The 25,709-nt window shown below is 40.5% G+C and overlaps 1 protein-coding gene across 2 annotated transcripts; it reads right to left on the minus strand.

The window, feature by feature from the left end:
- Positions 1-410: 410 nt before the first annotated feature.
- On the minus strand, positions 411-25,416 carry tmem63a (transmembrane protein 63A). 2 transcript variants are annotated; one of them, XM_061900759.1, is made up of 24 exons: positions 25,268-25,378; positions 22,443-22,546; positions 21,969-22,138; positions 21,812-21,891; positions 21,049-21,127; positions 20,941-20,978; positions 20,720-20,862; positions 20,300-20,351; positions 19,818-19,926; positions 19,674-19,744; positions 19,517-19,597; positions 17,560-17,677; positions 17,184-17,317; positions 16,910-17,056; positions 12,691-12,844; positions 12,508-12,614; positions 12,357-12,443; positions 10,498-10,563; positions 5,587-5,749; positions 5,365-5,470; positions 3,399-3,566; positions 3,199-3,314; positions 2,192-2,242; positions 411-2,085 (listed from the first exon to the last, which is right to left on the minus strand). In XM_061900759.1, the coding sequence occupies exons 3-24, from the start codon at positions 22,134-22,136 to the stop codon at positions 1,924-1,926; spliced, it is 2,400 nt and encodes a 799-aa protein (XP_061756743.1). In that variant the 5' UTR covers positions 22,137-22,138; positions 22,443-22,546; positions 25,268-25,378; the 3' UTR covers positions 411-1,923. The 2 variants fall into 2 exon arrangements, with proteins under 2 accessions (XP_061756743.1, XP_061756742.1); XM_061900758.1 differs by lacking the exon at positions 22,443-22,546 and having other exon boundaries at positions 25,268-25,416.
- Positions 25,417-25,709: the final 293 nt, after the last annotated feature.

Consider the following 25,709-nt stretch of genomic DNA (forward strand, 5'->3'; position numbering starts at 1 on the left):
TTCTACAATCGTATCACTCTTTTCCCAGGTTCATTAAGTCCAGCACAGCCAAGTGGTGTCTGTATGGTGCTGGTGTGTTCGCGACATGTTGACGTTTCGATGACTGGCCTAAACTGGATCCCATTCCCAGGCATAATTTTACTTAGTTTACCTCAAAAGCTCCTTTTTTCATGTCACTCACTAACCATGTATGTTGTGCTAATTAGCACAGCCAAGAAGCTTTACATGACAACACCAGCTCAAGTCCTAAAAAGATCTTGAGATCAGGTGAGGGGGCGGAGCTACTGGTAGTATTGTTGTCAAGTGTAGACATAAACCAAGGTCAAGTTCCCTTTTAAATCCCCCAACCATGTCCGCTTTCGCTTGTCTGTTTCGACTCGACAGCACCCTCTGTTGACAAACAATGCTCATTACTTCAAATGTTTGTATTTTGTGAATGCATGGATTTTGTCCAACACAAGTTTCATCAGTAGCATCATTACTTCAAAAATAAAAACCTTGGACATGATGGCTAACACAACAGCGCAGGATAACTACAGCAGGCACTTGTTGGTTAATAATGAACAGGCTTCAATATGTAAATAAAACAAAAAGTGCAAAATCAATCACTAAAGGGGAACTGCACTTTTTTTGAAAGTTTGCCTGTCATTCACAATCATTATGAGGAACATGATGAAATATGTTATTGTTTTGCATTCTATATATTAAATAAATGCAATTAAAAGCCCACTTACAATGGAGCTTATGTCAGCTGCTCTATTCTGCCTATAAGGTCCTAAAACATCCAAACACCTCCATTAAGGTTTTATATACATGATGTAAATATATATGTAATGTAGTACTGGGCACATTTATAATAACATTTGATATTGAGATATTTTGATCATGTTAAGCATACGTGGCACATCAATTTAAAAAACAAACAGCTTTTTTTTTCTTCATAATTGATCACTACAGATATCATGAGAGCCAACCAACAATAAAACATCAATTACTGTACAAGGTATGCGGTCATTACGATGCCGAATAATAGAATCTTGTTACATTCCCGTTCAGACGGAGGACCATAATCCTCACAAAGAAAAGAAAATTCCATCCAGAGAGCAAGGAAGCAAGGAAACACCTCGCCAGTCGATCATGTTGAATTTGTACACAGGCCTGTCATCACAGCGCCATTACAAATAGTTTGTCTGGATTAGCACTTATAATAACAATAATACTAATACTTGGTTAATATTCAAATCCCGAAATGTAAATTGAGTATTGTTGGCGGTTTTTGAATGGTTACTTATTGGATTTTATGGGCGAAATATAGAACCTCCCATTGGCTCCGCTGGAAGCAGACTTTTATTTACAAGTTAGAAAATTCCAAAAAAAAGTGCAGTTCCACCTAAAGTCATAAGCGCAATGCTTCATAGGGTTTTTGGCGTCAATGCGTATTTTGTTCTTATGCAACATCCATCCATCCATCTATTTTCTACCAATTGTCCCTCTCAACATGACTCATTATTCCACAAGACTTGACAAAAAGCATACTAGCATTATCCATCCATCCATCCATTTTCTACCGCTTATTCCCTTTTGGGATCGCGGGGGGCGCTGGCGCCTATCTCAGCTACAATCGGGCGGAAGGCAGGGTACACCCTGGACAAGTCGCCACCTCATCGCAGGGCCAACACAGATAGACAGACAACATTCACACTCACATTCACACACTAGGGCCAATTTAGTGTTGCCAATCAACTTATCCCCAGGTGCTTATATTATAAAAAAAAGTGTCAACAATTTGCGGAATGTTGTTTGATAAATTGACACTTATCGTAAAGGCACCCGAAGTTGCTTTTGTGTAAACATATCAGACCCCAAAACTTCCTAGAGTACAAGCACATATCCCAGCATTACAGTGAATGTCTTAATTCTAGCTCAGTGTTGAACTTCAATGCCTTTGTCTTCTATCACGCTGCCCCCTACAAGACTGGAGGTGTGTGCCGGGCTGCCTTCAGTAGAACCGTAAGACTGCGGGGTCTGAGACCCGTTTGAAGCCTCCACTGACGATTTTGGATCCAACACTCTTGGAAGGTAAACCTGAAATATAGATTTGTGCTTATATATAATATAAGAACAAATGACCGCATACTCAATGGTGTTGCTAAATTTGAATTATTGTGTCTTAATGAGACAAGAGCCGTACCATAGTGTGTTCCTCCACTACCTCAGGCGAGTCCTCATCTTTCTTGTTCACCTGAATAAGACAAAACATCACATTTAGGGATGTGTCTATTGATCAGTATTGGCCGATTTTCGTTTGTGTCTTCATACAGTGTGGAGCCGCTCTCCTAAGCTGGTAATAAACACTTCCATAATGACAAACTGAATTTCTTGCTATCTTAAATATATCATGTACTATTATCACGAGAAGACATGTCTTTGATTGATTGATTGAAACTTTTATTAGTAGATTGCGCAGTACAGTACATATTCCGTACAATTGACCACAAAATGGTAACACCCGAATACGTTTTTCAATTTGTTTAAGTCAATTCATGGTGGCTAAACATGTTACACACCAACTGCAGGCCAGGAGCAGGCATGCTAACATCTAAGCTAACAGCTAAATTAGATTGAAACAACACCAATAAATAAATGCTTAGTAGACTTTAAGAAGTCGAGATGGAAAGAAAGTAAGCAGCTATTAACAGGATATTAACAAATAGATTGATAAGAGTCTAGAGGATAAACACAACTGTCAGCATTGTCGCAGTAAGTATACAACACAGAGCAGAGTGGATCAAGCTGTGAATTGGTGATGCCAATACCAAGGAAAGTATATCAGTATTTTTGTTATTCTGTTTTCTATTGCATCTCTAAACCAGAAAAGTAGCTGCCTTTAATCTCATTGTACATGCATATAGTGATAACAAAGGGTGTTATATTCTATTCTATGGTGTACTATTGACTTTGTTATGCTCAAACAAGTGCTTATAATAAAAGGAATAGGAACTAGTTTGAATATTGTGTTGTTAAACTATCAACAGCATTCACCATAAATGCATTAAAACTTGCAGTCAATTCATGTGATTGGATATTGGCCGACCTCACTTACAGATGATTAGTATTGGAATCAGCAGCATAAAACTCTGATCGGAATTTAATACTAGTCGTATTAAAGAAACTTGTGAGTCATAAGTTGCAACTCACCTCATAATTGTGTGGACTGAGGTACTGGAAATGGCCGAAACAGGTGTAGCTGAGGCAGATGATGATAGTGATAATCAGGACCACCAGGGTGAACAGAGATGTCGGGGTCAGGAAACCTGAAATATCATTAAGTATTATTGTTTCCTGTCATTAAGGATTTCTGCTTAGTCATCATGTGACCTGACGTGCTTATCACTAACCAGTTCTGAGGACGGAAAAGAAATAAAGCCATATTAGGCAGATGATGGGCGCGGCCAGAGCTTGATTGACAGCCTTCAGGTGGACTTGGCGGTCGAGGCGTGTCGGCAAGTAGGCAAAGTACAAGTTGTGCTTGTCCACCAGGTGCTTCAGCATCATGTATAAAAGACCTGGTGGATGACAACACCTGAGACATTAAAGGGGAACTTTGATGATAATCTCCATTTAACATACTGCCTTTTTATCTAGATCACAGGTGTCAAACTCAGTTGTATTTTGTTTAAAAAAAATAAATGTTAAAACAAAACAAGCGCAATACTTTTAATCATAAAACATGGTTGTGGGGTATACACAATTTATAATGATCTTATTTATTTATACCTTTTGTAATTGGCTGCTTATTGTCAAGAAGATGCTTCTTTACCAAACGTAAGAATCATTAATGTTTTTCTAAATAAATTATCCACTTCAACCATCTTTCCTTTAAATGCTCTTCCCTAGAATGTAGAATATATTTCAATACTAGTGTAGATAGCATCATGTTACAGCAAAAAGTAACAAGATATAAACAGTAAATTAGCTATTGTATTATTATAGTTTTGAGAAAATAATACAACTGGAAATGACGCATTTTGTTACTGCATACTGCATTATTTTCAGTGGACAGTAAATCTTGATTGCTATACAAGCCTGTACGTAGAGTACTTTATAGTATATCCAAGTTTCCTTTCTAAACTATTGTCATTTCAAAATGCAATAAAATGTTGAAATCTGACCTGTTGTATATACTAGATGTTACAATCCCCTACTGCATACTTGAGACACATCTGCGACTCTGGAATGGTCAAGTGAGTGAAGGCATCCTCTGGGTTATCAAGTGGGCGCTCCCCTTCCTCAGTGTTTGGCTGATAGGTCCACGACACCTCCAGAGGGTTCAGCAGTGAGTCCCAGCGTCCCAGGATCACTCCCTAGATGCCATTAACTCACTTGAAAGCCCAGGTGGAGTCCCTTCGCTTGACCCACAGCCACTGACTCCCCATTTCAGCGGCTTTGGAGAGGTCTTTCACTGCCTGCCGGTGGGCCTTCCCTCGCACTCCCATTTCCCTGAGGAGCCTGGATGTTGAGGTGGCCACAAACCCTCTGCAGCCTACTTCCACTGGGCGTACCCTCGCTTTCCAGCCTTGTCGTTGCACCTCGGCTGAAAGCTCAGTGTACCTCAGCTTCTTGCGCTCGTAGGCCTCCTTAATTGCACTCTCCCAGGGCACCGTGAGCTCCATGATGCCGACGAGCCTGAGCGAAGCTGACCACAGAACAAGATCTGGCCGCAGGTTGGTGGACGCGATGTGAACTGGGTAGCAGAGCCTCTGGCCCAGGTCTGCCAGCAATTTCCAGTCCCGTGCTCTGCCTAGCTGTCCAGTGTCTGGTCTTGTGGGGGTGAGGTTGGCTTGACCCTCGCCCTCCCGGACAAAATGTTGTTGCTTGCCAACGGGATGACGGGGGAGGAAGGGCACTGACACTTGGCGGTCGACTATCCAGCACTGCTGCAAGACACTTTAGCACCTGGTTGTGCCGCCAGGTGTAACGGCCTTGGGTGAGGCTGGTCTTGCAGCCCACCAGGATGTGCTTCAGTGGTGCTGGACTCGGACATAGAGGGCATGTGGGTTCCTCACCATACCACTGGCTGAGTTTTTTTGGAGAAGGCAGGACATCGTAGGCAGCCCTGATGGTAAAGCTCGCCCTGAATGCCTCCAGTATAGTTTTGAGAAAATAATACAACTGGAAATGACGCATTTCGTTACAGCATACTGCATTATTTTCAGTGGACAGTAAATCTTGAATGCTATACAAGCCTGTACGAAGAGTACTTTATAGTATATCCAAGTTGCCTTTCTAAAGTATTGTAATTTCAAAATGCAATTAAATGTTGAAATATAAAGAGTGCACTCAATTTTAGGAGATTTAACTCACCGAAAGGTACAATAATGGGACAAATCACACTGTATGCCATGATGACCGTCAAAACACACAGGATCCAGCCATACATGGCCCCGTATTCAAACTCATAAGCCTGGTTCTGTCGATAGAAAAAAAAAACATTCATATTACTCTTAAACATTTCTCTGTGATGTTATGGTATCTATGCAAATGAAGATTTCTACAGCAGAAAATGTAACCTGTTTTTTTTCTTACTTGTTTGACGTATTTCCTCTCGGCAGCGGAGCGAGCCAGTACCAAGCGAATAGTGTAAAGCAGCAAGCCAGGCAGCCGCAACAGATCCATGGCCGAGCCCACCAGGCCCGCCGCGATCACATAATTCACGAAAAATGCCCCTTGGTCTGGTAGGAACACACACCTTGGTGCACAGATGTCAAAGTTTGAAACATTTTTAAACATAATTATATAAACTGAACAAAAATATAAACGCAACACTTGTTTTTGCTTCTATTTTTATGAACTGAACTCATAGAGATCTAAAATGTTTACTATATCCACAAAAGACCTATTCCTCTCAAATATTGTTCACAAATCTGTCTAAATCAGTGTTAGTGAGTACTTCTTCTTTGCCAAGATAATCCATCCCATCTCACATGTGTGGCATATCAGTATTCTGATTTAACAGCATGATTATTGCACAGGTGTGCCTTAGGCTGCCTACATTAAAAGACCACTCTGAAATGTGCAGTTTTGCTTTATTGGGGGTCTGGGCGGGTCAGAAAAGCAGTCAGTATCTGGTGTGATCACTATTTGCCTCACGCAGTGCAACACATCTCCTTTGCTTAGAGTGGATCAGGTTGTTGATTGTGGCCTGTGGAATGTTGGTCCACTCTTCAATGGCTGTGCGAAGTTGCTGAATATTGGCAGGAACTGGAAAACACTGTCTTATATAAAGTTAAAAACTTAAAGTTAAAGTACCAATGATTGTCACACACATACTAGATGTGGCGAAATTATTCTCTGCATTTGACCCATCACCCTTGATCACCCCCTGGGAGGTGAGGGGAGCAGTGGGCAGCAGCGGTGCCGCGCCTGGGAATCATTTTTGGTGATTTAACCCCCATTTCCAACCCTTAATGCTGAGTGCCAAGCAGGGAGGTAACGGGTCCCAATTTTATAGTCTTTGGTTTGACTCGGCCGGGGTTTGAACTCACGACCTACCGATCTCAGGTCGGACACTCTAACCACTAGGCCACAGAGTAGGTTGACGCCAAATCCACAGCATCCCAAACATGCTCAATGGGTGACATGTCCGTTAAGTATGCTAGCCATGCAAGAAATGTGTTGTTTTCCGCTCCCAGGAATTGTGTACTAATCCTTGCAAAATGGGACCGCACATTGTAATGCTGCAACATAAGGTGGTGGTCTCGGGTAAATGGCTCAACAATGGACCTCAGAATCGTGTCACGTTATCTCTGTGCATTCACGATGCCATCAATGAAATGCACTTGCGTTCGTCGTCCATAATATACGTCTGCCCATACCATAACACCAGCCTCACCATAAACCTAACATGGGCCACATGATTCACTTCGTTGACATCAGCAAACCACTCTCCCACACAGCGCTGTCTGCAATTTGCCGTTAACAGTGAAAACCAGGATTCATCCGTGAAAAGAACACCACTCTAACGTCCCAGACGCCATCGAATGTGAGCATAAGCCCACTCAAGTCGGTTAAATCGACAAACTGCAGTCAGGTTAAGACCCCGATGAGGATGACAAGCATGCAGATGAGCTTCCCTGAGACGGTTTCTCACAGTTTGTGAAGAAATTCTTTGGCTATGCAAACCAATTGTTGCAGCAGATATCCGGGTGGCTGGTCTCAGAGGGTCATGAAGGTGCACCTGCTGGATGTGGAGGTCCTGGGCTGGTGTTTACACGTGCGCTGCGGTTGTGAGGCCGGTTGGATGTACTGCCAAATTGTCTGAAATGCCTTATGGTAGAGAAATTAACATTCAATTCACGAGCAACAGCTCTGGTGGACATTCCTGCATTTAGCATGCCAACTACACGGTCTCTCAAAACATGCAATTTCTGTGTTGCATTGTGCTCTGTGACTAAAATACACATTTCAGTGTGGCCTATTATTTTGGCCAGCCTAAGGCGCACCTGTGCAATAATCATGCTGTTAAACCATCATCCTGATATGCCACACCTGTGAGGTAGGATGGATTATCTTGGCAATGAAAAAATGTTCACTAACAAAAATTTAGACAGACTTGAGAACAATATTTGAGAGGAATAAGTCTTATGTATATAGTTAAAGTTTTGGATCTTTGAGTACAATTCATGATTAACGGGATCAAAAACAAGTGTTCTGTTTATATTTTTGTTGAATGTATAAAATACAAAAATATTTGCAAACTAATGGATAATACATAAAAATATATAATTCACAAAGTATTATATACAAAATGTATGATATACAAAACATTGTACAATTTACACAAAATTATAACCAGGGCTGATCGTTAAACGATTTCAATATATATCGCGATAGACACGAAATCGATATCAATAAAAAATGCGTTTGATAAAACGTTAGATTTTTTTCTTCTTTGTGGAAAGAAACCAGAACCAAGGTTGTTCACAATAACAATGGCACTTGCTTGCTGGTAACACAGCAACGTAGGAAGTGATCACTGATCAGTGGGAGTGACACGCTTATAGCCAATCAGGTCACAGTATAAACTATCAGGTTTAGTTTGACCCTTTTGTTATGTCGCGATTGATTCTTCAGTGTGAAGAGAAACTGAAATGAGCGTTATAGAGAGCAAAGAAATTGTCAATAAAACAGGAAAAGTCCCCTTGACAAAATAGCAGTTTTTGGGATTTTTTGAAACGGACCTTAGTCAGACCAACGTGGTTAGTAAATTATGCAAGGCGCTCCTCCCCACCAATACCGGTAATACCACGCCACCTTAGCCGCACTCCCCCAGAACACTGCTGTAACTTCCTGGCACAAAATATGAAGAAAATAGTTCTTCTTAGAGATGTGACGTTTGAGAGCAAGTCAAGTCTTTTGAATGTTTTTTCAAGTTAATGGTGAGACCCAAATGTCAGTTGGAATTCATTAGTTTGAGAGTCCATCTTATTGAAATTGCCTATGATGCCCTCTCAAATTCAAAGTCAGAATCAGAATCAATATCAGCTTAATTGGCTTTAAGTAATGACATCACCGAATTAGAGTAGTCCCAGATAGCTCTATTCATGTGAACGCTATCATGTGAACGCACCTACCAAGGCAGTTAACTTAGGGGAGGAGTTTAATAGGCACCTGAACCTACTCGAGTCTGTTAGCTGCTGTATTTGGAATAACAAAGAGATGTTGGCAACAGGAAAACAAAAGAAAATTAATTAAAGTCAAAGGAAACGTGGCACTTGGATCCACTTCCGCAATACCCGCAGGGGTGATGACATGCAAGGTAAAGCGGACATAGAGTTGTCACTGTCAAATAATGGGGAAAGGACAGCAACTTGAACAAATATTTACAGATTCTGGACAGGAAGTATGGAAAGTACCAAAGAAGAGTGGGGGAAGCCATCTACAGTATGAAGGGGGAGCCGGAGTGTGTGTTCCAACTATCATGGGATCACACTCCCTAGCCTTCCCGGTAAGGTCTATTCTGGTGTACTGGAGAGGAGGTTTGACGGATAGTCAAACCTCAGATCCAGGAGTAGCAGTGTGGTTTTTGTCCTGGTTGTGGAACTGTGGACCAGCTCTACAGTCTCAGCAGGGTCCTTAATGGTGCATTGGAGTTTGCCCAACCAGTCCACATGTACTTTGTGGACTTGGAGAAGGCATTTGACCGTGTCTTTTGCGAAGTCCTATGGTGAGTGCTCCGAGAATGGGGTATTGGACTGTTTGATTGTGGCTGTCCACTCCCTGTATGATCTATGTCAGAGCTTGTCCGCATTGTCCGGCAGTGAGTTGGACCGTTTTTTAGTGAGGGTTGGACTCCGCCAGAGCTGCCCTTTGTCATCGATTCTGTTCATAACGTTTATGGACATAATTTCTAGGCAAAGTCAGGGCTTGGAGGGATCTGGTCTGGGGGCTGCAGAATTAGGTCTCTTTTTGCAGGTTATGTGTTCATCTGGCTAGGATGTTCATCTCTCAATGGATCGATTCGTTAGCCCAGTGTGAAGTGACTGGGATTAGAATCAGCAAGTCAAGGTCCATGGTTCTCATCCGGAAAAGGGTGGTTTGCCATCTCCGGGTTGGGGAGGAGATCTTGCCCCAAGTGGAGGAGTTCAAGTACCTTGGAGTCTTGTTCATGGGTGAGAGAAGAGTGGGTGTCTGCAGTAATGCGGACAATGTATCGATCCGTTGTGGTAAAGAAGGAGCTGAGTCAGAAGGCAAAGCTCTCAATTTACCGATCGATCGATGTTCCCATCCTCACCTATGGTCATGAGCTTTCGGTTAAGATTGAAAGGACAAGATCACAGGTACAAGCAGCCGAAATGAGTTTCCGCTTTCTCTCAGCTTTCCCTTTGCGATAGGGTGAGAAGCTCTGTCATTTGGGAGGAGGTCAAAGTAAAGCCGCTGTTCCTCCACATCGAGAGGAGCCAGATAAGGTTGTTCATGCATCTGCTCAGTATGCCCCTCGGATACCTCCCTGGGCACGTCCGACCGGTAGGAGACCACGGGGAAGACCCAGGACATGTTGGGAAGACTGTCTCCCGGCTGGCCTGGGAGAGCTTCGGGATCCCCCGGGAGGAGCTGGACAAAGTAGCTGGGGAGAGGGAAGTCAGGGTTTCTCTGCCTAGGCTGCTGCCCCTGCGACCCAATCTCAGATAAGCGGAAGAAGATGGATGAATGGAATGCTAACGTGGGTGATTCCAAGTGTTTCGGGCGTTCGTGGTCAATCCGCGGCGATCATTCTGCCACACATACCTCAATGCTAACTAGGGGAAATTACACTTCAACGACTGTTGTTGGCATTGTATGATTGCTCGTTTGCATCTCAATAATTGTTTTCCCACTACGATAGGGCAAAACCATCCTCGCCGTGCAGGCACACCCTCCTTGTATTTTGTGATGTGGAATAGTAAATTAAAGAATGTGTGTGTAATTGTGAGACGTTTACCAGAAATGGGAACTTACTCAAACCGCAGTTTCCCATCTGTTAGAAATTCTTTGTCAAACAGCCAGCGGAAAAACAACGCAAGACTGAAAGGGAGAGACAAAAGTGAGTGACCAAAATGCGTAGAGAAATATTCAGTTGTCCAACATTCTATCTAAACTTTACAGTCTAAGTTCTTAAATGGGAACTGTACTTTTTTTTATTTGCCTGTAAAGTCACAATCCTTATGAGAGAAAATATATTTTTAAACCCAAGACGTCATTCCATCTATTACATTTTTTAAGACCATAAAACCCAATAAATAACTATACAAAAAGCGCCAACAATACTCCATTTACATTTTATGACCTGAATATTAATCATGTAATAGCGATATTATTATAAGAGCTAACGTTAATGACCTACATTTAGTAGCACATTGATCACAGAGAGGTAACTTCCTTATGCTGCTGTATTAACATCCTCACCTGTGAGCAGCTGTCTCGTCTCTGAGCTCGTGAAAGGTAATTCTAGATGATAAATAATGCCTCTCAACTTGATAGTAAAAAATGGATATAAATTGGGAAGTTGCTACACTGTGACAACCAATTTAGACCAGAAGATGATAAAAAAGACAGGCGAAAGAATTGATTAACGTGGACCCGACTTAAACAAGTTGAAAAACGTATTCGGGTGTTACCATTTAGTGGTCAATTGTACAGAATATGTACTAAACTGTGCAATCTACTAACAAATGTATCAATCAATCAAGACAATGGTTTGTACCGACCCTTTTTTTTAACCCTTTGAGAGGATTGAGTCATTCTTCATCTAAATGGGAATATTTCAACATCCCAACAGTTTGCATTGCAGTGAAAGCAGATATTATACATTAAGTGATGTTTTATCATGTTTGTTGGCTCTCATGAAGTCTGCATGAGTGTAGTCAGTGTTGTTGTTGAAAAAAAGTAAACGTTGTGATGCATCTATCAAATTAATGTGCCACTGTATACTTGAAATGAGCAGAATACACAATATAACATGTTATTATGAATGTACTTGTTGTACTACATGTATACTTGTTGGGTGTATATAATAGGATGATGGAGGTGTTTAGAGGTTTTTAAAAGCGCTTAATAAGCAGTGTTTTCTCCTAATGAAGCCTTAGCTTGACGCTCCTCTACTTTGTCCTGCTCCCGCTTGCTGCTGCAACGACAAACAAAACTCCAGACACTCCTCTGTGTTTTGTGTATCGTTTACTTGTAGCAAAATAAAGCGAGTGTGTTACAGTAAGAAAGAGTAACATAAAGTAAGAGTAAGGTAAAAAAACTGTGGCTCGATTCCACCATACCTGACTGCCATAACCATAATACACTGTGTCCAAACCTTATTACCACACAGATCCTTCCGCCATAAATGCAATTAAACAGTTACATATTCTTCACTGTATTAAGGCAGGATAAAAAATTACGTTATCAAATTATTCACACAAATGTAATGATTACAAATAAAGTGTGCCTTATATTTACTCTAAGCATGCAATACATAAATGTTCGTATTATTCAAATAAAGTTAATAGTCCCTTTTTTGCTGAATAAAAAAAGCACCTTCAATAAAATGTAAATGAACTTAAATAGCATTTAGGCTACTACAGGCGGAATAGAGCAACTCCTGTTGACTCCATTGTAAGCAGACTTTTGCTCGCGTTTTTTAAATAGTTAGAATGTTGAAAAAATAAATAAGAACATGTGTGCTTGTCTTACAGAAGGATTGTGAATGAAAGGCAACATTTAAAAAAAAAAGGTGCAGTTTCCCTTTAATGTATGTCCAATATAAATTAGGATATGATATGATGGCACAAAAATTAAAGCAAATGGTAGTAGCAGTCAGCTGTAATTACCTGGTGAGCCCTAGTGAGGGAAGAATGAGCACCATGAAGAGCAGGAAGAAGTAAAGCTTGTGCAACATACTCAGCTGCTCACTGGACCTGAAAGAACATACACCATTCAATCCAAGCCTTTCCCAGCATTCCAAACCTGAATGTGCCGCACCTGCTCCAGTGTGCCTCCCCCAGTGTGGAGTAGTAGACGATGGTGGGCAGAAGGGCAGAGAAGGACCACAGCAGGAGCGTGGGGAAAAACTGACTGACGATAGGGCTCTATGGTGGGAGGAGGGAAAATACAGTTGTTGCAGAGGGCAGCATCTTTATAAAATGTTGAGTTTTAAAGACATACATTCAGATAGTAGATGGGCTTGGTGACGTTGAACTTGTCTATGGTGTTGATGATGATGGTGGGCGTTGTCAGGAAGGTAAGCAGGAAGAAAAGCAGGAAGTTAAGCATCATGTAGCGGATGAACCAGGAAAAACCCTGCACTGAGAGGTGGTCCCTGAAAAGAAGGATTGGTGGGGTCAAAGTGGGTTACTTGCCACCAGAGAGGAAGTGAAAGCCAAATTACACAATATGTTAGTAATGCCTAAGTCTAAACCCAATAAGTATTTGTTTTAGATGTCAAGCAATGTCAATAAACAAAAACATAATAATAATAATAATAATAATGGATTCGATTTATATCGCGCTTTTCTATTGTTAGATACTCAAAGCGCTCACAGAGAAGTGGGAACCCACCATTCATTCACACCTGGTGGTGGTAAGCTACATCTGTAGCCACAGCTGCCCTGGGGTAGACTGACGGAAGCGTGGCTGCCAGTTTGCGCCTACGGCCCCTCCGACCGCCATCCTATAATTCATTCATCAATCATTCACCAGTGTGAGCGGCATCGGGGGCAAGGGTGATGTGTCCTGCCCAAGAACACAACGGCAGCGATTTGGGGAGCGAACCTGCAACCCTCAGGTTTCTGGCACGGCCGCTCTACCCACTACACTATGCCGCCCCTAAACATAGTTGAAAACGGTTGCATTCAAAAGAAGTGTGGTGTGCAATTACTGGTTTTGAATAGACTTACAGTGTATACATGTTATAATACCGTCAAGGGATTTAAAAAAAAAAATGGGCTATTAATCATGATCATGTATTTTAAGTAATATAACACTGACTTTATAAATGTGTTTATTGTTTAACAAACTTGAACAGATACGGTCTGTTTTCTTTACTAAAATAAAACATCAGGTCTTATAAAGTGTTGTAGCATTAAAACACTAACTTTTCTCAGTAATAAGTAATTAATGTTGAACTTGTTGCTTTTCCTTTGCTTCAGATAATATCAAATAAATACCCATCAATTACAGTGATGTGCTAGGTTACCAATTGTGGTTTAAAAAAATAAACATATTTGTTGTTAAACTTTGTAAAACAGACCTTAGGAAATGTTGGCTTTGATTGGCTTTCCCCACCGTCAATCACATGTTTCATACATGTACATTAATGTGAAACATTATGTAAGTGTTTAAACCATATATAACCACAGAACATGAAGTTTAATCCATCCATTCATTTTCTACCACTTGTCCCTTTTGAGGTTGCGCGGGGTGCTGGAGCCTATCTCAGGTGCATACAGGTGGAAGGCGGTGTACACCCTGGACAAGTTGCCACCTCATCGCAGGGCCAACACAGATACACAGACAACATTCACACTCACATTCACACACTAGGGCCAATTTAGTGTTGCCAATTAACCTATCCCCAGGTGCATGTTTTTGGAAGTGGGAGGAAGCCGGAGTACCCAGAGGGAACTATCGCAGTCACGGGGAAAACATGCAAACTCCACACAGAACAATCCTGAGCCCGAGATTGAACTCAGGACCTTCGTGCTGCCCTGTGCGTAAATATTTACAGTAAATATGAATGTGTGTGTAAATATGTACAATAAAGTTATTTACTTAAAAGTTTCCCGTTTCATGTCACGCACGGGCGATTAAAACAAAATGATCAATTATCCTCCATGAATGTGTCTGATTGTAAATATGATGTAAACATCATGTAATATATACCTCTGTTTATGCACAGATTTGTTATAGTATAAAGTCAGCTTAATGTACTGTATGTCAAAACACACGTAATTCCTTCATAGCTTCCTATGCACCTTACACAAAAAAGACAACATTCAAATTTATACAAACCATGAACAAACTTGTGATGGTATTTGATTTCATTATGAAAATTTTACATTATTTGTCAGATATAATTCAACCTATCCCCGCAATTTAAAGTCACTGCCCAAGTTTCCTGACAGAGTGAGGTCCTTTTTTTGCCGATTATCTTTGTGCCGCATGGCTGTAGTGTTGCTGTTCTCAGTCAAGCACAAGGGGGTGAGACAACTTGTTTGCATACCAGGGAATTAGACACCCTTGGTTATTAATAGTAAGTGCAAAAAGAAGCCATATACATAACTGTTAGTACTATAAACAACAATGAAAAAAATGCAGGCAGCATTAGCTTTTGATAACGATGTTGTAATTTTTAGAAGCATATTTACTGTAACAGGGCTGCACGATTTTGAGAAAAAATTCTAAGTGCAATTGCTGTGCCTCCAATTGTGGTAGCGATTCGATTTTCAATTTTTAGATTTTTAAAACTGCTAAACTGATGTACAAAGAAAAAAAATATTTTCGACTGCCAATCAACATGTTCTTGTTTCAGGTTGCCTCACAAAACAATATGTAATAATCTAGGACCAAAAATATTTGGGTTTATCTGTACAACAGCTGTCCTTGGGCGCCTGTTGTAGCCTCCCCCAGATTGCGAACTAAGTTGACATGTCTTGTATTGCGGTCACCAAAGAAGTTATTTTAGCCATTTTACACTGTCACCATAAAAAATGTTTACAGATACTGTACACCAACACTAGCAGTGTTTGTTATTAGCACACTGACAAAAATAATGAACACGACTGAAACGCACACTAATTGGCTGTTTTGTAACCACTTTCAATTGGTCAGCAAATCAAGGACACAAGGCTTTTTGACAAATCTGATGCATAGAGTAAAAAATGAAAGAAAAAAAACCTCAGCCTCTTGCAGTTATGATGATGCACTAATCAAATCATTAATTAATTGTGCAGCCCTAATAGTTACGATTTTCCTCTAAGTATTACTAGAATGCTACAATGTTACCCTGTTTTCCCTGACATGTTAGGTTAAATTCTGACTAATTGTATCACACAGAATTGTTAAGCATTTGGATGGCGCACTGTGCAAAAAAATAAAAAGAAGTACTCAGAAAGGTATTCTTAAAAGACTTATGAATTCAACTGTGTTGAATTTTGAGCCGGGATGTTCTATAGACTTCTAAATGCAGCCAAATGTGACGGTTAGAATATTGTATGTTGTAGTTAGTTGAAAGTGCAAAAACAAGTCGTACATGTGACTGTTAATAGTCATAACTTAGACTGCATGAAAGTTACAGCTTTAATTAACAGTTAAATTATTTATTTATGTGTCAGTAGCCATGTGTACATGGACAACATTTATTTAATCTGATCATCATTCGGTTTAGAATCTTACTGTGTGCATAGACTGAAAAAAATTATCTGATTAAAACTTGCATTTTTATGCATCTTAAATCGGAATACTTTACTACAGTATGAACTTAAACAGAAAGGTGAATTATTTGTGGTATAGCGCCACCTTTTGGACGGGATCGCTCACTGCAGGTGCTGAAGAAAGAGTAGACTTCCACTGTTAGCAAACATGGATTTGTGCATTTCTGCTTGTCCAATGTTTTACCAATATTTATCATTATTTTCCTTCTGTTCACTTATTTTATCTTCTCTTTTTGGAATGTAGCTGTTCTGTGCTTTATGTTGTGGCGCGTCTTCATGTTTCAACATTGTGTGTATGTGTTTGAGGCTAGCAGTTAGCACATGGAGTAGCTGTAATGCTGTGAATAAAACAGCTCGTTAAAACGACAACTGGATACCTTCTTTTATTGTTACATCGACACATGACACTCCCTACTATACTTTTCTTTTTGCTAGTCTTGTGTACAGCAACAAACTCAACAGTATATAATGCTCCTTCTGCATGTTGAATGGGGGGGGAGACAGCAGCAAGACAATCGCTTAATTCTGAGACTATTAAATCTGGTCCCCACTCCACCACCAAAGTATAGTTGACATCAGATTTCAACTGATTGTTGAAAACAGTAAGGGTAATTCTTACCAGAGTTTAGGAAGATGTGTTTTCATGTGCTCCAATCTGAATAACTTCCGTCTTGATTGGAATTTAATTGTGATCGGAACGTGTGTGATTGAGTCAGAATATTCCGAATGGCGTGTTTACATGAAGCATTTTTATCCAATTAAATGTGTCCATGTGCACAAAGGTACCGGTACTATTTTGCTGTGTACCCATTTAAAAGGCACCATTTTTGTTGAACAATTCCCCCCAACTTTTGAACTCTATTTTCCTAGAAATATCAGGTTGAATTATGTAAATAACAAATCTAAGGTGATATAAAGCTCCACAGTAAAAGTCTGAAATGAAGGGTGCTTACCAGTAAACATTTCTGGGATGAGGTGCAAAGCTGACCTGCCACTTTTTCACTTTGAGACCTCCACTGTTGGTGGAAGGCTGTGGCTCTCTGCCACAACAGCAACAACTCCTGCCACCACATTCCAGTGCGTTGAAGTCTTTCAGAACGCTAACAATGGCACAGGACAGGTAGGGAAAATAATATTTACATTTTCTTGTTCTTGTGCGCAAAAAATAATTTGAAAAAAGTTTTGTGTTGAGAATTTGGAATACATTTATATAAAATGACTACTTACTACTTGGCCATTGCTTCTGTCTGCAAAGTGACAAAGGCCAGCCCCAGCGGGCGCTGTGGCACCACCTCCACCTGCTGCCTCACCTCCTCCAGCAGGTTTGTTTCTTTAGTGCTGTAGTACTCTATTGCGTCCACCTGAGGGAGCCACACATGAATGCTTCTTGTCATCCACGCACATACTGTATGACTAATACCAGTATTAAAATCACACCCCACTGACAAGGAGTTCAAGACAGGGATTCTAAAACCACATTAATTTTTTACACAGCCTTCACCGTTGGCAAGAATACACACAATTATCTCTCAGTGACAACAAACCCGTGTGAGCTCCAGTGTGTATTTTACTATGACGCCCTTTTCATGATGATTTGTATTACCTTGTCACAGTTAGCACAGCAACAGAGGTAACCGCACAGTCGGGGGTATATTGTGTCACGCTTCCCTGTCTTTTCTAGGACACGCTCGTAGTAGCGCAGGTTTTTTCCTGCTCGAACCCTGGGGTGGAAACAAAAAGCTCGCTGAACAGATGATACTGGCTTGTGATAACATTTCTCAAACGTGGCAGTGGGACATAGGCTTAGTCCTTCCAGATCTTCTAACCAGTTTGCCTCTTTCACTTTGACTTGAGTTTGAGTTTATTTCGAACATGCATGCATACAACATGGTACATCACAATTTACAGTTTCTCTATTCAACATGTTCGAAAAGGAGAAGGAAGAAGCATAGCTTATATAATCATACCCCTTTTCCTTTATATTGCAGTTGCTCATACTAGTGATGGGTCCGGCAACACCGATGCATAGGCGCATGGCTCGAGCTCATAGAGCGAAACCCTGTGTCGGTGCACCTACCGCTTTTAGAAAGTCACATGACCGTTAAGGAGCTGTTTTGGTCACGTGACCGATACGCGAACTGTGTCGCACTGGCACCTGCGCGCCAACCTGTTTTTATAAGGAAGTGCATTTGACAACGAGAAGCTGCTGCCAACAGAATCACCGCACTTCTGTCGTTGTTTAATTGTCATTTATCGTCGTCGGAGATAATGGAGCCGCCTCAGGCAAAAAAAAAAAAAAGGGAGTATTTTGATCTTATATCGGAAAAAAAGGAATTTGTGTTCATTTCCTTGTCGTTTCATCCTGTTCTCTCAAAGTTTCTACTCGATCTGTTAGTAGGGCTGTAACGGTACGTGTATTTGCATTGAACCGTTTCGGTACGGGGGGTTTTCTAAGCTTAAGTCTTAACAAGCTGCTTTGCTGCTTCTGCCTCACCACCAAGCATTGTCCCACACACACAACCATCTGGTAACATTAAAAAGCGGTAACAGCTAATCCCTTCGATAGCTCAGTTGGTAGAGTGGAGGACTGTACTTGATTGTGCTGAGTTCCGCAGCTCGATGGATCACTCATTACGTTTTTACCATGAATTGATTAACGTTGACCCCGACTTAAACAAGTTGAAAAACTTATTCGGGTGTCACAAATTAGTGGTCAATTTTACGAAATATGTACTGAACTGTGCAATCTACTAATAAAAGTGTCAATCAATCAATCAATCAACAGTGCGTATCCAGAGAGCATGTTTAAAAAAAAAAAAAAATTCCCAGTCCACAAGTATCCTCATTCACAACACATTCTCTTAGATTTCCATGTTATGATACATGTTCACATTATTTATTGACTGTATCTAAAAAAGATAAAAAAATATTTTTATTTAAATGAAGACATGAAATAATCCTAAATGAAATACAATGACTTAGTTTATATTATTGTATATACTAGGTCATAAAATCAGTGTCAGTTGAGTCGGTCCATAGGTTGCCTGTAGGGATTTTTAAAGTCCAGCAGATGTCAGTATTTAGTGACAGTATCAATATAGTTTTGCAATATGTCGAAACGATACATGACACCTCATTAACCAATCACTAGCTCAAACTTGTGTTCACTTCCTGTTCTCAATTTATTCACAATATGCTCCATAAGTAATAACAATAAAAAAAAAATAATAATAATTTGTGAAGTAAGTTATATTTCATATGGTGAGATCCCCCCGCAACCCCAAAAGGGAATAAGCGGTAGAAAATGGATGGATGGATGGAGATGAGTAAGATTATCTTGAAAATTAATGGATGGATTAAATAAATTCAGAATGTTTATCATGGTTTTTCTTTGTACTTTGTAAACACTTTAAGTTTGAAGAGTTTCTTGAAGTGGATCATATTAGTACATTGTTTGATTTCTTTGCTTAATCCATTCCATAATTTAATTCCACATACTGATATATTATATATACACCATACATACTGACTTGTATTTGTAACTAGCTCTACATGCTTACCTTTCCTTGTCCAGATGCATGAGCTTAGCCACATCGTAGGCAATGTTGACGGCACACACTCTGCAGGTGGGGTACGCCTCTCTAGGTAAAAGCAGGACAAATTAATGTGAAGGTGTAAATGGCGAACAATGCCATTCAGTCCATTCAGTCCACTTACATGAAATGTGTCCTTACATCCTCCTCTGTCGCTGTTTTAGGTACAGCCTTTACAAACAAGGTGTTTCTGGTCTGCAAATATAGTCGGTGTCAAGAAACTTTGTGTGGCTCCTGGAGTAAAAGAATTATGAAGTAGCAAATTCACCGTGTCTCTTCCCATGTCTTTCATTTGCGATGTGTGATGTCGCAGGACAATAACAGTGAGGGCCAGATAGAGGACTGCAAACACAGTGTGCAGCCACAACAGGTCATTTCTGAAAATGACAGCAAAGTAAAAGAAAACTAAATCAATGTTTTGTGCAAAAAGTCAAGGGGTCACTGTCAGATTTATTATGTTAGACAATACAATCATAATGTCATTATGTAGTGACAAAGGTTAATCGAGTTATGCATTGGTGGCTACTTCCGGAATTATTCTTGTACCCTTTTTTCAAATCCTCACCGAAATGTAATTGTTGTAATGTAGTTTTTAAATTGTTGTATTTAGCTGTATGTGTCTTACTGTATTGAGTTGCTGTACAAACAGGTCATTAACACAACAGAGCAGGTTTTAGTAGCCTAAGACTTTGTGTATGTTACTGTAGCTTTACAGGGGTTGTGTTCTGCAGCCATGGCGTTCTTTGTTACCCCTTTTGAAGATTCCCGATAGTCGTCCTTCCAAAACTCTGTGGATCGTTGCCTGAAAGACATGATCATGTGATCGGGAAATTGTGAGATGCACTTGGATGCAACTTAAATAGTCACACCTTTTTAACATTGTTTATCCAAGTAGGCTTGTTTAGGGTTTGTTGACATACCAATCAATTGTATTCAGTCCTTATGAAATTCAGTTTTTTAAAATATATTTATACATTGAGAGTTCATTCAGTAGTATTTAGGTGAATCTGCTTGAGGTCTTTTTCGCAAACTACACTGTAATTGAAGTGAAAGTGAACTAGTTGCAAAGAGATTTGTTTAAAGTGTTCACACATTAGTTAAAATGCTGACTTGGATTAATTTGTATGGCTGTGGAGTAAAAAAACAAAACAACCTCAAAATCAAACTCACCCAATAGGTCCCCTGTCAGGTTGACAGGCAGTATAATTGACAGGGAAGTGACAGTAATGACCAGCAGCAAGATGACGAGGTGGCGCTGGAAGGACAGGTAGTGGACAGCGTCTATACCACACCGGGCTTTTATCTTGTCGTCACTGGGACGCAAAATGTATTGTGTGATTAAACAATGGGTGTAATAATGTCACACAGGAGCATTAAAGAAGATGACTTACTCCATTCTGAGGATATAAGGAAGCCAAGAACAGAAGCCCTTTGGGAAAACAATGTTTTAAATGAGAACCAAAGTACCTTTTGTTCAGGTTTTCTGTTAATTTACATACCAGTTCATACTCTGCGTCATCCCCAATGGACGCACAGGATGATAGATTTCTGTAACGTTGGCGTCCCGAATCAGTGACCCTGAAAGCAAATTTTAACAACACAATTTTATAAAGAATATTTAATAAACACAGTTTGTTCATTTTGCTACTATGGCAATGACATATTGACTGTTTGCAGGTCTCATACAGACAATCATCTGATCCAGAATTTTTTTAAAACTGAGGTTAGAACAAAGCCAAAATACAATATGTATTTTCGATTTTTTCTGAAGGTGCAGACAAAAAAAACTCACTAAATATAGCAACACAGTCACTAAGTTGGCAAACAACTATGCTTCCTACTTTGTTGACTGGCAGAACATGTGTATTTAAGGTCTTAAGTAGAGTTAGGATGCATAACCCCTCTTACTGTGTTGTAACAAGCAGACTCTTGTTATCTTGCTCTATACAATTTGCCTTTAACATACTGTAACTAAAGTTAGCTTAGCAGGTTTTCAAAAGCTGATGCGCCTTTTGTGACGTCTTCTGGAGCCTCCTGTCAGTGTGTCGCAAATTTTAAAGTACCATTGAGTACATTGAGATTTGAGTACTCATTTAAGTGTTCACGTTGATGTGTGTTTTAAGAGCCTAAAAAGTGTTGGTTGGAAAGTTGGTTTGAAAGTTTACAAAGACTGTAAATGCATACAATATTCATATAAATTGTAAAATAAATTAAGTCCCTACTCTACTAAGCCAAGAGTTGAGTGTCAAAAACAGAACAAACCTTTCATTGTCTGCCACCAGTGCAAGACGTCCATAGTCCCAGAACGTCTTCCGTATAACAGAAAAGAGGATCAGCAACACCTGTAGCCCCAAAAGATTGAAACAGTCTATCGATCCCATTCAATCTCAATAAAATGACAGACCAAACTAAGAAGTACCAAAAAGACGCTAAAGTTTAGCAGCAACACAACAGGGACGCCGCCAAAGCTGACTCCGTTCAGGACAGTGTTCTGCGTAGCATTAAAGCAGGTCTTGTCGTCTGGCCCGGTGGAGCGTAGTGTTCGGTTCGGGCTCAGCGACCACTGATCCCACCACCAAGACGACATAACTGCAGGACAATGACAGTGTTTACCAGTTGTTATGTATCTGGTGGGAAATAAGGGAATTCTCCATCAACAACAATTAGAACTGAAGAAGCCTTTTGGATTAATGTTGGTCAAACATCTTTAAATACTAATACCTTAATTCATCGTTTCCAGGTAACCGTGACCTGGATGGCTGAAAATTTTCACAAAGTTCTAAAGTCCTTTTAACTTGAACTTAATGGACCTACAAAGAATTGGCACATTAGCCTGCCTGGATTCAAAAAACTATATTTTAAGAAGCGATTAAGTTTTGTTTTTTTTAATCACCTCATTACCCTTATTGACCAAGGAAGTCGTTGCTTTCCCTAGCAGTCCCCAGTGAGAAAGAGTGTTGGTCTCTTCATGTATGCACGGATTGGACAACTTTGACCCTGGGATGACGTCAGAGAAAATTCGCATGAAATGTATGTTATCATTAAATTTTTAAAAAGCATTATTTTCCAGAAAATGGGTTAAGACTTCCTGCCGTACGGTGAGGATCACTCTGGCTGTCATGGGAGGATCAAACGCATTCATCAATTGACTTTTTGATGGACTTGTCTTAATCACATATACTGTATGAATGAACTATGGAGGGAAGTACCGTACCATGTTTTTGATTTGATGGATTATTTTGGGACAGGCGGTAGAAAATGGATGGATGTATTATTTATAGTCTTTCTTTTCATGTCCCTCATCAGCTGTCTGTCCGGGACGTCTCATGAGTCGTTTAAGTCTCATAATGTAATATAATTTAATGGATTACATTTATATAGCGCTTTTCTACACACTCAAACCGCTTCACAGAGAACTGAGAACCCATCAGTCATTCACACCTGCTGGTGGTAAGCTACTTTTGTTGCCACAGCTGCAATGGGGTAGACTGACGGAAGCGTGGCTGCCAGTTTGCGCCTACGGCCCCTCCGACCACCACCTATCATTCATCATTCATTCACCAGTGTGAGCGGCACCGGGGGCAAGGGTGAAATGTCCTGCCCAAGGACACAATGGCAGCGATTTGGATGGTAAGAGGCGAGGAGCGAACCTGCAACCCTCAGGTTTCTGGCACGGCTGCTCTACCCTTTGCGCCAGTGGTTCTCAACCTTTTTTCAGTGATGTACCCCCTGTGAACATTATCTTAATTCAAGTACCCCCTAATCAGAGCAAAGCATTTTTGGTTGAAAAAAAGAGATAAAGAACTAAAATACAGCACTATCATCAGTTTCTGATTTATTAAATTGTATAACAGTGCAAAATATTGCTCATTTGTAGTGGTCTTTCTTGAACTATTTGGAAAAAAAGATATAAAAATAACTAAAAATTTGTTGAAAATAAAAAAGTGATTCAATTATAAATAAAGATTTCTACACATAGAAGTAATCATCAACTTAAAGTGCCCTCTTTGGGGATTGTAATAGAGATCCATCTGGATTCATGAACTTAATTCTAAACATTTCTTCACAAAAAAAGAAATCTTTAACATCAATATTTATGGAACATGTCCACAAAAAAATCTAGCTGTCAACACTGAATATTGCATTGTTGTAATTTTTTTCACAGTTTATGAACTTACATTCATATTTTCTTGAAGTATTATTCAATAAATATATTTATAAAGGATTTTTGAATTGTTGCTATTTTTAGAATATTTTTAAAAAATCTCACGCACCCCTTGGCATACCTTCAAGTATCCCCAGGGGTACGCGTACCACCATTTGAGAACCACTGCCCCAATAAGAACCACCGCCCCAATAAGAAGAATCCATCCATCCATTGTCTACCGCTTATTCCCTTTGGGACCGCGGGGGGCGCTAGTGCCAATCTCAGCTACAATCGGGCGGAATGCGGTGTACACCCTGGACAAGTCGCCACCTCATCGCAGGGCCAACACAGATAGACGGACAACATTCACACTCACATTCACACACTAGGGCCAATTTAGTTTTGCCAATCAACCTATCCCCAGGTGCATGTCTTTGGAAGTGGGAGGAAGCCGGAGTACCCGGAGGGAACCCACGCAGTCACGGGGAGGACATGCAAACTCCACACAGAAAAATCCCGAGCTTGGGATTGAACCCAGGACTACTCAGGACCTTCGTATTGTGAGGCAGATGCACTAACCTCTGTTCCACTGTGCTGCCCCAATAAGAAGAATGATGGTGATAATTTAAAAACCTCCACATTGAGAGGAGCCAGATGAGGTGGCATCTGGTTAGGACCCCAGCTGAACGCCTCCCTCGGGAGGTGTTTCGGGCACGTCTGACTTGTAGGAGGCCACGAGGAAGACCCAGGACACGTTGGGAAGACTATGTCTCCCGTCTGGCCTGGGAACGCCTCGGAATCCCCCGGGAGGAGCTGGACGAAGCAGCTGGGGAAAGGGAAGTCTGGGCTTCCCTGCTTAGGCTGCTGCCCCCGCGATCCGACCTCGGATAAGCGGAAGAAGATGGATGGGTTGTTACATATTTTGTCCCAGAAATCGTGGTTCACATTTCACATTATTTAGATTGTTCTAATGAGCATGAATTATGTTTTTTTTTTGCGGCCCTGTTTGGCCCAAACACTTGTATAAGGTCGTGGAGTTTCTTCTTCTGTAATGTTTTGGTTCCACTCAGTTATGAACCTTTGCGGTTCTTCATGTCTTACCACAGGGTCATGTCACGTGGGTGGGCGTGAACAATGTGATGTTTTGCTCCCACCCGTGTCAATTCCACTTGTCCCACCACGCCTAAACTTACAATAAATCAGGCACGCCGGTCGTCACGAGGACTCAATGCAACGTTACAGCGCGGCTCCGTCTAACATCTGGACTTGTAATTGCAGTGGACGAGTAACTACATTACCGAACCGACCAAACCTTTTACATTTGTTTTTAACCGGTAAGCAGTCAACTGAGGTTATGATGTGACCAGCTAATAGAAATAATTTGGTAAATAAACCCAGGTAGAAATAATGTTGAAACAAACCGGAGACAACATTGGACAACTTTTGCTTCTACACGGACTATTAAGTCACCGCTGTCAATACCCGCCTTTCAATAAGAAACCTCCTTATTCAAAAAGGCGTTTTTCTGACTTGCATTCGTCGAAGGAGAGAAAAAGTAGATACCGCCCTACCTGCTGTGTTTGCGTCCCAGGCTTAACTGCACAAGGAACTTCTGCTTAAAGCTTCAGAGACAACGTCAACATTATTACAGAACTGCCTGGGCTACTCTGCCTCCACCTTCTTCTTCCGCACATGCGCACTCGGCTCAGCTGTGTGCCCAAGTGTTTATTTTCACAGTGGTCCTGTAGGGTTGGGCGATACTGCACATTTTTGTATATTGTTGCGATTTGAAAATATATACAAATACAATTTATAAATATAAAAATGTGACATACAAATAAATCAAGAATTAGTATTAATAAACGTGTATTTGTAAATATATTTTTTTGATATTTTAATATAAGTATGCTTGATTTATAATATGTTTAACACACTAAGTCAAAAATAAAATGTTTATGACTGAAATTGCCTGTGTTTTATTCTGATGATAATCATTACCAACAAATTAAAGGC

Source organism: Nerophis ophidion, linkage group LG05 (assembly GCF_033978795.1).
Source record: "Nerophis ophidion isolate RoL-2023_Sa linkage group LG05, RoL_Noph_v1.0, whole genome shotgun sequence".
In the NCBI taxonomy this organism is placed as follows: domain Eukaryota; kingdom Metazoa; phylum Chordata; class Actinopteri; order Syngnathiformes; family Syngnathidae; genus Nerophis; species Nerophis ophidion.

What these genes read in the sequence shown, in the direction of transcription:
- tmem63a (XM_061900758.1), bottom strand. Translation starts at nt 22,136, where the DNA reads ATGTCGTCTTGGTGGTGGGATCAGTGGTCGCTGAGCCCGAACCGAACA. An exon ending in CTGGTGGCAGACAATGAAAG is followed by an intron (nt 21,128 to 21,811) that starts GTTTGTTCTGTT and finishes ATTTGCTTTCAG; the next exon opens with GGTCACTGATTCGGGACGCC. An exon ending in CTTTTCCGTCCTCAGAACTG is followed by an intron (nt 3,315 to 3,398) that starts GTTAGTGATAAG and finishes ATGATATTTCAG; the next exon opens with GTTTCCTGACCCCGACATCT.